The 11,121-nt window shown below is 34.1% G+C and overlaps 1 protein-coding gene across 1 annotated transcript in view; it reads left to right on the top strand.

Moving 5' to 3' along the window:
• LOC107571711 (shootin-1-like) overlaps nt 1–9,984 on the top strand; it is a 22,343-nt gene extending 12,359 nt beyond the window's left edge. The window contains 7 exon segments of the mRNA XM_016258043.1: nt 1,361–1,520; nt 1,619–1,689; nt 1,768–1,871; nt 3,180–3,194; nt 4,706–4,795; nt 5,040–5,160; nt 9,977–9,984. Of these exon segments, the coding sequence (XP_016113529.1) occupies nt 1,361–1,520; nt 1,619–1,689; nt 1,768–1,871; nt 3,180–3,194; nt 4,706–4,795; nt 5,040–5,160; nt 9,977–9,984 (569 nt within the window).
• The last annotated feature ends 1,137 nt before the right edge of the window (nt 9,985–11,121 follow it).

The following is an 11,121-nucleotide window of genomic DNA, read 5'->3' as shown; positions in this document are numbered from 1 at the left end:
ACTTTCCACTCCCATCTGCACATTTATGGGATTGTGCTCTCACGTTGATTAGTAAATCTGGCCCCTAGTGTTTTAGACAAAATAGTATTGAATTGTAGCATATGGCAACCCATATCCATGCATCCAGTGAAGTTGGCATTTCAAACAGCTTATTCAGGTGTTTCCTTCACAGTGGTGGAGTGAGGCTGAGAATGTGTCAGACCACATTCATTCATTCTTCAGTTCCCCCACAATGTCTTGTTGGTAATCCAGTACTTTTCTTAGGGTCTCCTGTGGGTCTTCTGTTCTACATTTGCAGCATCAGCAGTGACATGTAATACTTTTCAAGCCACATTAAATGATAAACGCACGTGGGCGATACACAACCACAGCTATATTAAACCAACACTAATCTCAAAGCACCAGAGGAGACATCCGGAGGCTTGACAGCTGTCATAATTTGGGGATTCATTCAGCAGTTGACTGTCATCAATAAGCTGTGGCAGCAAATAAATCCTTTCCAGATCATCAGCTACTTATTACACATGATACCTCAAACTGGATGAGCAAGGAATCATGGAGTGACAAAATTGCAGCATCACTAGTTCTAGTACTGCTTTTGGTGGCAAATGGGATTTAGTGTTTGTTAATCAGTAGGACTGACGTGTCATAAGTCAATATACAGTCTGACCCACAATACATATCCAAAGAGCATGGATCCTAACTTCAGACGTCACGTAATCAATAGGCTATGTTAGCAAAGCCATGTTTACAAGTCAGCCTGTAAATATGGACTAATTCTGTACCAAAGTCAAGGACGTTTTACATTTGGCCCCAGTTTGAGTTCCGTTTGAGTTCATTGTACCAATCCAATCTAAAAGAATGACAGATTTCCACAGAAACAAATCATTTAAATGAAACCATTTACGGGCATTTAAATTATTTTTGAATATTGGTGCGTTCAATCCTTCTGAGAAGTTCATATTTGCGAGTAGGGAAGTCAGGTGTGTTCAAATTATTGTCTGAGCAATATAGTATGGAAGCTTGTTTCCACCATTGAATTAAAAATAAAAAAGGTACAATTCACAATTCTGACTTTTTTTCTCACAATTGCGAGTTTACATCTCATAATTCTGACTTTTTTCTCAGAATCTCGTGATATAAACTTGCATTTGTGTGAGATAACCTCATGAATGTGAGAAAATAGTCTTTTTTTCTTCAGAACTTTACTTTACAACTTTATAACTAACTTTAAAAGATGTCAGAATTGTGAGAAATAAAGTCAGAATTGCGAGTTTATATCTTGCAATTCTGATTTTATAACAAACCGCAGTGACCCACATACAGTAACATCCCGGCATCCTTCTGTCGTTTGTCACAGTTAAAGAGCTGCAGGAGGAGAGGAGGAGCTGTGTTTCAGCATCAAGCCCCTCCCCTGGGACTGCTCCTCCCCCGGCCCCTCCTCCTCAACCTCCTCCCCCTCCCCCACCCCCTCCTCCTCCACCTCCCCCACCTCCTCCCTCCCGCTGTAACCCCCTCAGGTAACGCTCCACTTTACTGCGCTGAAGCCGAACTTTCATATACAATCATTAAGAACGGTGTTGTTGAACATCTAATTGTATCTCTCTGTTTACGGCAGCTCTCTCATTGCCATTATGAGGAAATCCTCCAAGGGAGGTAAAGGAACCCCCAAACTAGAGCAAGCCACAGGTGATTGTCCCTACAGTGTGTTTTTATTCTGTTGCCCTGTTATTGGTATCTGGACAAACACATTCTCTCTCGATGCAGTGAATGAAGCAGTGGACGAAGTCAAAGTCAAAGCTGTCAATGAAATGATGGAGAGAATCAAACACGGTGTGGTTCTCAGGCCTGTGAAGAGTCAGGACACTAAGGTGAGGTTTTGAACCTGGACCAGAATTCAGATTTTAATTGACTCCCTTTATGAGTTTGAGTTTGAATCAAATTGGCCACACCCCACCGGATGTTGAACTGGAATGACAGCAGAGTGATTTAAGTCACTCAAACCAACAAAAAAAGTGAGAAAAAAAATGTATTAAGGTTTAAGGTTTACATTTGGTAAACCTGCTTTGTGTTGTTTGGCTCTATTTTGAAGACTTTGAGGTCAATTTGAGCATTCTATATGTTTTCCTTCATGGTCTATAAAAATAAATATTCACTTTTTTTAAGTATAATGAAATATGACTAAATACAAATATATTTAAATGTAATTTCAAACATTTACCCTAGCACATTTTATATTATTTATTTTATGTATATATACTGTATTTATTATTCTCACCAAGGCTGAATTTATTTAATCAAAAAAGCAGTAACGAGTAATATTGTAAAATATCATTACAATTTCAAACAACTGTTTTCTATTTGAATATATTTTATGCAAAAGCTGAATTTTCAGCATCATTACTACAGTCTTCAGTGTCACATGATCCTTCAGAAATCATTTAAATGTGATAATTTTCTGCTCAAGAAACATTTCTAATTATTATCAATGTTGTAAACAATTGTCATGATTAATATTATTGCTGAAACCATGATACATTTTTTTCAGGATTCTTTGATGAATAGAAAGATCAGAAGATCCAAATTTACTTGAAATAGAAATATTTTGTAACATTATAAATATCTTTTACTGTCACTTTTGATTCATTTATTATTATTATTATTATTAGTGTGTATGATAACAGGTCATTCATTTTGTAGAAATAAACATATTATTAAAAAGTCAAATTAAAGCACTACTGTTCAGCGAATAGAAAGATCAGAAGATCCAAATTTACTTGAAATAGAAATATTTTGTAACATTATAAATATCTTTTACTGTCACTTTTGATTCATTTATTATTATTATTATTAGTGTGTATGATAACAGGTCATTCATTTTGTAGAAATAAACATATTATTAAAAAGTAAAATTAAAGCACTACTGTTCAGTTAATTTGATTGTCTAATTTCCTATTTAATTCTTCTTTCTTAAATTTTAATTACACGTCTGCATGTGTAACTGAATTGGAATTTTAAAGGAATTCCCGTTCCATTCTAAATGCTACACCTGTACCACACTCACATTCTCACATTGGTTATGAATACAGTATATTATGTATATCGTGTGCACTGATTGATGTTCTGTTCTGTTTTCTCTACCCTGTACCATCATCTGCTGACCTGATTGATCGTTGCAGAGATTTGGCACAAAGGTATGTTCAAATCACACATATTGTTTACAGTGTTTAACAACAATTATCACACCAGATCATTGTTCCACGTGCACCAGTGTTAAACTGCTTAGAAAGCTCCATTACAATCAAAGCAAATCCTGTGTTTTACAACTCAGCACATTTTGTCAATACAAAGACCCTGCAGAAATGGTTCATAGCATTTGATCATCCTCGCTGAGGAAGGGTCGGCTCATTAAAGCATTTTGCGTAGAGACAGTTGATAGGCTGAGAGGGGATCCATCTTTTGTAAGTTATTGACGGGCAAAGCCACTAAGATTATGCTGAGGCTCAGAGGGGCTGTATAACTTCTGATCAATAGCTATAGTCCTGACTTTAGAGATTGCCTGCTTCTCATCATGCTGCATAGGCAGATTGTCTTTTCTTTTGTTGTTTTCCGGACATAAACTTAAAAACACTCCATGCTGTAGCTGCTTGTTAGTAATTTACAAGGGTTTTTTTAATGCGTAATGTTAGTACTGTTTTGGTGATCTATATCACCAGTGTTATTTTAGTGTAATTTATAGAATTTTATATTATTTATTAATATTTTGAATTAGCTTGTTTATATTCTAATTTTAGTATACGTTATGATTTGGTTATGTGTATTTATCTTTTAATATTTCTATTTAGCTTTTAATTTATGTTTATTTATAATTTTTGTAATTTTACTACAACTTGAATACAATATTTATTTCAGTTACTTAACAAGGCAACATTTCTAATTTTAGTTTGCGAGTTTACGTTTTTAATCTGATATGTAGCTTTATTTCAATTACCAGAACATTTTCATTATAATGTGATGATTTGCTGCTCAAGAAACATTTATTATTATTATTATTATTATTATTGCTGAAACGATGATACATTTTTTCAGGATTCTTTGATGAATTGATTTGCTGCTCAAGAAACATTTATTATTATTATTATTATTATTGCTGAAACGATGATACATTTTTTCAGGATTTTTTGATGAATAGAAAGTTCAAAAGAACAGCATTTATTTGAAATAGAAATCTTTTGTAACATTATAAATGTCTTTAGTGTCACTTTTGATTAATTATTATTATTATTGAGTACCTCATTCATGATGTAAAAATAAACATATTAAAAAATGTTCATATTAAATATATTAAAAAGTAAAATTAAAGTAATACTGCTCAATTAATTAGATTTCCAATCATTCTAATTTCCAATTAAATTATACTTTTTAAATTTAAATTACACTTCGGCATGATTGCAACTCAATTTCAGAAACTGAATTGGAATTCTCATTCAGTTCTATTTATTTTAGTTCCTTGACAACATTTCTAATTTTAGTTTTTCAAGTTTAATTTTTTTCTATTATTTATATATTATTTCAGCTTTATTTCAATTACTAAAACATTTTTTATAGTTTTAAGTTAACAGTAACAACACTGATATATCATGTAATGTTATTTGGGAATTTTTTTATGATTTGATCATATAATTACATTGTTCCTGATCCACAGCAGCCGAGCCCAGTGGCGGCAGCAGCAGCAGCAGCAGCAGTGGAGGAAAAGCACCAGGAAAGTGCAATGGAAGAGCTGAAAGGCATTCTGGTAGGCACCTGATTAACAGCTGATTACGAGTCCAGCTATTGATCCACAGATTACAGAAATGTATCCATTTTCTGTTTGTTTACAAAAAAAATAGTTCAATGATGGTTATAATCTGTCCAGTAGTATTAGTTGCACAAATACACGTATAAAATATACCAAAATACCCTTTGCTCAGAAATGCCAAATTGCAAACTAAGCACTGAAACTTCGTTCATGAAATTCTGTTTTCTCTCTGAATCTATAGGAGACGGTGAAGAAGAGTCCCAGTCGTGGTTTCCAGGAAGTAGTTCATGCTAAAAAGGACAGTGAACTGGAAGTAATTCTGAGGAGGAGACGCAAACAGGCCTGTGATCCTGACACAGAAGGCAAGAGGATAAACGCCGCCCTTCAAGAAGAACCCATGAAATTGAAATGCATACATTTACTATGTATTTACTAGGGATGTGCGCTATGACAAATTTCAGTCATTTAAACGGAAATGTTATAAAAGTAAGAAACCCTCAAAAACACTGTAGCCGTGTCTCATTTCGGAGTGGAGGTCGCATTTGAAGGCTGCATACGTCATCGGGGCAGTCTCATTTAAGAAAGGTAACCATTAAATTGCAAAGTAAAAAAGAAATTGCAGCATTTTACACCTCACAAGGAATAATTCAATTTGATTGCGGTTACTTTTCTTAAGACATCCTTGATGACGTATGCAGACTACAAATACGACCTCCGGAGGACGCAGCTTGTTTGTATATGCGATTGATTTGAAATATTATTAGGCATTATATGGTGATAACGTGAAAAAAATTTCAACAAAAACTTTCTGATGAAAGTAATTTCCCTTTCGTTCATAATGTTTCCCACTTTAAATGGGTACATACGCTCCCACAGTGACATGAAGGAAACACATGCATGCAAGGTGAAAAAATGTCCTTTTCCACTCCAGATATCCACTTTTCAAAATAATGTATTATTTTTAAAACATAACATTAAAATGACTGCATTTCGACTAAAACCATTATCAGCTCCTCTGCACAAAGCCCCAATGCAGCAAACAGTAGCACAGATGCCGAGTGTTAACAGCAAGTGGCACTGCAAGGACAGCTGCATTATTTGCACAAAACCATGCTTTCTAAATTAGTTTATTCCAAATTTGAAACCAACCATTCATATTTTAAATGAATATAGAAAGATCATTTCATCAATTGCAGCTTGAAAAAAAATACATTTTACCAGACGACACATTTTCTTTCTTTCAGCATAAATGTACTGTCTCTGCCTTTACCAATAAACACAGTGTGTTTAGACGTTAGAGACATCAGTCACATGCTTCAGATTAATTCTGCACAGTAGGTACTATTAGATTCATCGTGGATTCATAGATTCAACATCTGAGTCACATTTCCATTAGAATGCAAGCAAGGAAACTTTAATGAAGAAGAGTGTAATTAATTTCTGTGCCACTAGCAGCAGTATCTGAGCAAGGAGGATCTGTAATACTTGGAGAAAATTATACATTAAAGGATTAGTTCACTTCCAGAATAAAATATTCCTGATATTTTACTCATCCCCATGTCATCCAAGATGTTCAAGTCTTTCTTTCTTCAGTCGAAAAGAAATTAATTTTTTTGAGGAAAACATTCCAGGATTTTTCTCCATATAATGGACTTCAATGGGGATCAAGGGGTTGAAGGTCCAAATTGCAGTTTCAATGCAGCTTCAAAGGGCTTCAAGTGCAAGACGTGCATTTGTGGTTAAAAAAGTATATACATTTTACATTTTTTAAGAAAATGACCCTTAGTACTAGACTGAGATCGTGTAGGGCCCTTTGAAGCTGCACTGAAACAGCAAATTTGGACCTTCAGTCCATTGGCCACCATTGAAGTCCATTATATGGAGAAAAATCCTGGAATGTTTTCCTCAAAAACCTTCATTTCTTTTCGACTGAAGAAAGAAAGACATGAACATCTTGGATGGCATGGGGATGAGTAAATTGTCAGGAAATTTTTATTCTGGAAGTGAACGAATCCTTTAACAGTCCCGTTCATCTCAGTTCATCTGAGACCTAGCAGAGCCTCATGGATGTACGTGATTTATGAGCTGCCATCTTTGCAACCAGCGTCCTCAATCGCCCTCACGTCGTTCCAGACCTGTATGACTTTCTTTCTTCTGATAAACAATTTCCACACAATGGAAGTCAATGGGGTCCAAAACATCACTAGACCCCACCCGACTTTCATTGTATGAAAGCAGTTTCTTTTTGTTTCACAGAACCATCCCTCAAACTATCCCTTTAAGAAAGATGCATTTTGCATGCTAACAAGTCATACCTTGGTGCCTTGGGCCCAATTGACAACACTGGCTCATCCAATGGCATGAGTTTAGGGCAGGACGACTTGTTATAACAATGCCAGATGCTGCTAGTAGCACAGAATATACTTCTGATTCAATGCAAAGTAGTAAAACAATCCTGACAGAATCACTGCACTGCACATCATGGCACCTTTGCTGTTACAAAAAGGTCCTAAGTGTGGACTAGCCTATCCAAATTAATCAAGAGATGCAATTATAAGCCATTCAAGTGATTCTTTCCGTAAAGAGGAACTGTTCTGTCTACCTCTTAAGACACACTCACTTCTTGGGGATCGAAATCATACATCCTAGATGTTAGGAAAATGAATACCATCGAATCATGGAGGGCTAAGTACCCATGTCTTCCACTCATTTCCAAAACTTTGCACTGCATGAATGCAGAAAAGTTTGGCTTTGATCGTCAGTTGCATCTTGATTAGATTTGCTCACTAATTCTGAGCTGTTCCAATGCAATATAATCTGCAAATTGTAATATTGTGGAGGATCAGGCTGCCTTTAATAACTGCGAATATTTGCCTTGTGATTCCTCTTGACTCGAAGTGGATCATTTTAATGGTACGATGTGGAGAATATTAATAAGACTGCAGGGTTCTGGCCATCTAAGTTGTCCTGGTCGTATTGCTCAGCTAACAGGGAACGTTCGTAGAACTTTGGCTAACGTTCTGGCAAGGTTCTCTGAAGGTTATGAACAATTGTTCTTTCAGTAACATTAATAGAACGTTCGTTCATTGTTATCTGGTTTTTCATAATGTTCTCAAAACTTTAGCATCTTTCATGGAACGTTTTATTAGTTTTAGTTGGATGTTAACCTGTTTTGCTACTTGTTACGTTACTTGTTTCAGAACGTTCAGATAACATTTAAAGTAACATTCCCATAATGTTTGCAAAATGATCAAATGGAATGCATAACCAAAACATTTTAAAAACTGAAAATTTTGAATGATAACCGTCTGGGCCTCTTTGGTCGGAACTGACCAAATGTAGAATTTTAAAAATATTTTTTACTTCATCGAAATGGGATGACACTTGGTGACTTTTGTCACATTAGCCATGTTTACACACACACACACACACACAAAATCATGGACATGATTTGGATACGTTAAAGGGTCGAAAAATAAAAAAAGTTACACTTGGTACCTTCGCGGTCAAAAATGACGGTGGAAAAAATAGCTCATAAAAATTGTGTATATATTCTATAAATATTCCTCAAAATTCTAAACAATAATAAAAAAATATTACTGAACAAAAATATATTACATTAACATTTAAAAAAGTTAGATTTCAAGGCTTCGGTCACTTTTGACTGTGAAGGTACCAATTGTGACCCAAAAATGAATAGACCCAGAGGGTTAAGAGGACATTCAAAAATAACATTTTCATAACTCAATGGGAATGTTAGCAAAATGTTCTTAAATTATATTTTTGTTAGCTGGGTGGTCTGACGTCTTTGATATCAGGCTGTCTAACAACTGCAATAATATTTGACACGGACGATAATTGTGGTTGCAATTATGTATCACTTGTCAGAAAATCTGAATTGTTTTATTATATATTCTTGTTTTCATTCTGTCGTCACAAGTGATTCTAATAACCCACATTGATGTGACTCATTTACACTCTTTTTTAATGTTGTTTAAATTGCTCCTTGATTTTCACCACCTCTGGAATGTGTTTTGGCCTTACTGTATGCACCACTTCTTCCTTGTCAGCCTTATTGGAGTGTAGGCTTGATTTTGTATAAGAACTCTGAGATGTGATTGATCTGACTTGTGATGAGTGTGTTTTGAAGCTTAAACTGAGTGTACCAGTTTTTGTTAACTGAATCTCCCTCTTCGACATACCTTTTAGACGACTGAATAAACTTATGAAGAAATACAGACTGTTTTCTGTACCTTTCTTCTATTTTTCAAACAAATGCATGTCAGCCCCATATCTCATCATTCAACTTTTTTAATAAGCCACAGAATTTGTACCTTAAACAACATGCTCAAATCTTTCTTTATATAGTTGGTTTCCCTAAGTAGTTGGTCTCTATTCTCTAAGTAGGGACTTTGAGTATGGTTTAACATTGTGCAGTTAAACAAAAGAAAGTGCAAATCATTACAAAGAGTGCATTGAAATATACATGAGGGCATTAGCAGGTAATGCAACTGGATCTGCCAGTGAGAAACAGAGCCTGGACGTGTGAAGAGAGGAATGGCAGGAGTTGAAAGAGAAGAAAAGAAGACTCAGCAGTGGAGAGTACAGCATGATCATACACATATAATGCTGGAGTTAACTTGTAATCAAGCTTGGTATGGTAACGTTGACCAGATTTCTGAAATGGAAATCGGAGACATCTGAAGACAATCTTAGTTCAGTGGTCAAAATATCATTGAAATCTCACTTGCTATAAATGAATTACAAAATGGGGACAATACATTTTTGAATGTTTGTGTGTGTGTTACAATTGTTATAATTAATAATTATGATGTCTGTGGGTCAAACTGGCTCTAAAATTATTTTAATACGATTCACCAAAATCACACATGTGATAAATGGTCAATAGTAACCATTGCCAATAACAAACAGAATAAAACAAAATTATGACTTTTAGAATTGTTTAGTCATAATTATGACTTTTATGGCATAATTGTTAATTTTGTCTTACAAGTTACACATTTTATGATAATTATGACTGAGTACGTCATCATTTAACTTGGTATGTCATAATTTTGACTTTTTATTTCATAATATTGCCTTTTACTTTATCAGAATACTTACTTTTTATGTGTTAATTTTGTCTTTTTATCTCATAATTATGACTTTATATCTCAGAATTTTGACATTTTATGCTGTAAATTAGACTTATCATAATTATGAGACAGTACCTTATAATTTTGACAATTTATGTTATAATTATGACTTAGTATGTCATAATTTAACCTTTACATCTCAGAATTTTTACTTTTTTACAACATAATTAAGTCAACTTTTTGTTTCATAATAGATATAGTATCTCATAATTATGATAATTTGCGTCATAATTATGACTTTCTATTCCTCTCGTAATTATCTCATAATGTCATCAGTTTAAGTCATAAATACAGTATGACTTTTTATCTAATCAGTTTTACATTTTACGTCATCATTTCAACTTTTTCTTATAATTATGATATAGTATCTCATAATTTCGACACTTTATGTCCAAAATATGACCTTTTTATCTCATAATTATTATAATTTGTGTCATAATTATGACTTTTTATTCCTCTCGTAATTATCTCATAATGTAATCAGTTTAAGTCATAAATACAGTATGACTTTTTATCAAATAATTTTTTACATTTTACGTCATAATTTCAACTTTTTCTTATAATTATGATATAGTATCTCATAATTTCGACACTTTATGTTCAAAATATGACCTTTTTATCTCATAATTATTATAATTTGTGTCATAATTATGCAAGGGCATAGAATTTAGTAGGGATGCTAGGGACATGTCCCTACCAACATCCAGCGACTACTAAATTGTCCCTAGCAATAATTTTGATCAAACAATTAAATAAATGTTTATGTAACCACTGTTATTGTAATGTCGGCCGCATCTGAAACAGGTCATACCATTGATATCACCTGAGAAGTTCAAGTAAATACACTAGAAAACTGCTTGCTTCCAAGGACGCACATTTAATACATGGCTGGAGTAAGAACATGTAATAGAGCCGAAGTGTTTAAAACATGCGTGCACGGTTCAGATGCATGATCAATTTTACCCTCTTTAACTCTGTGTTGTTAAACTGAATGTACAAAGCAAACCGTTAGCTGAAATATCAGATAAGACTGTGCAGTTTATCTGTCAATCAGATGCATTTATAATATTAAAATAAAATGATATACAGCCTAATTACTATAGATGACATGAAACTGTGGTCAAAAGTCTATCATAAATGTGAAACTGTTTGGGTAGATGGATGGGG

Source organism: Sinocyclocheilus grahami, unplaced genomic scaffold (assembly GCF_001515645.1).
Source record: "Sinocyclocheilus grahami isolate Dianchi unplaced genomic scaffold, SAMN03320097.WGS_v1.1 scaffold1639.1, whole genome shotgun sequence".
In the NCBI taxonomy this organism is placed as follows: domain Eukaryota; kingdom Metazoa; phylum Chordata; class Actinopteri; order Cypriniformes; family Cyprinidae; genus Sinocyclocheilus; species Sinocyclocheilus grahami.
This window is presented reverse-complemented; position numbering and strand designations above follow the sequence as displayed.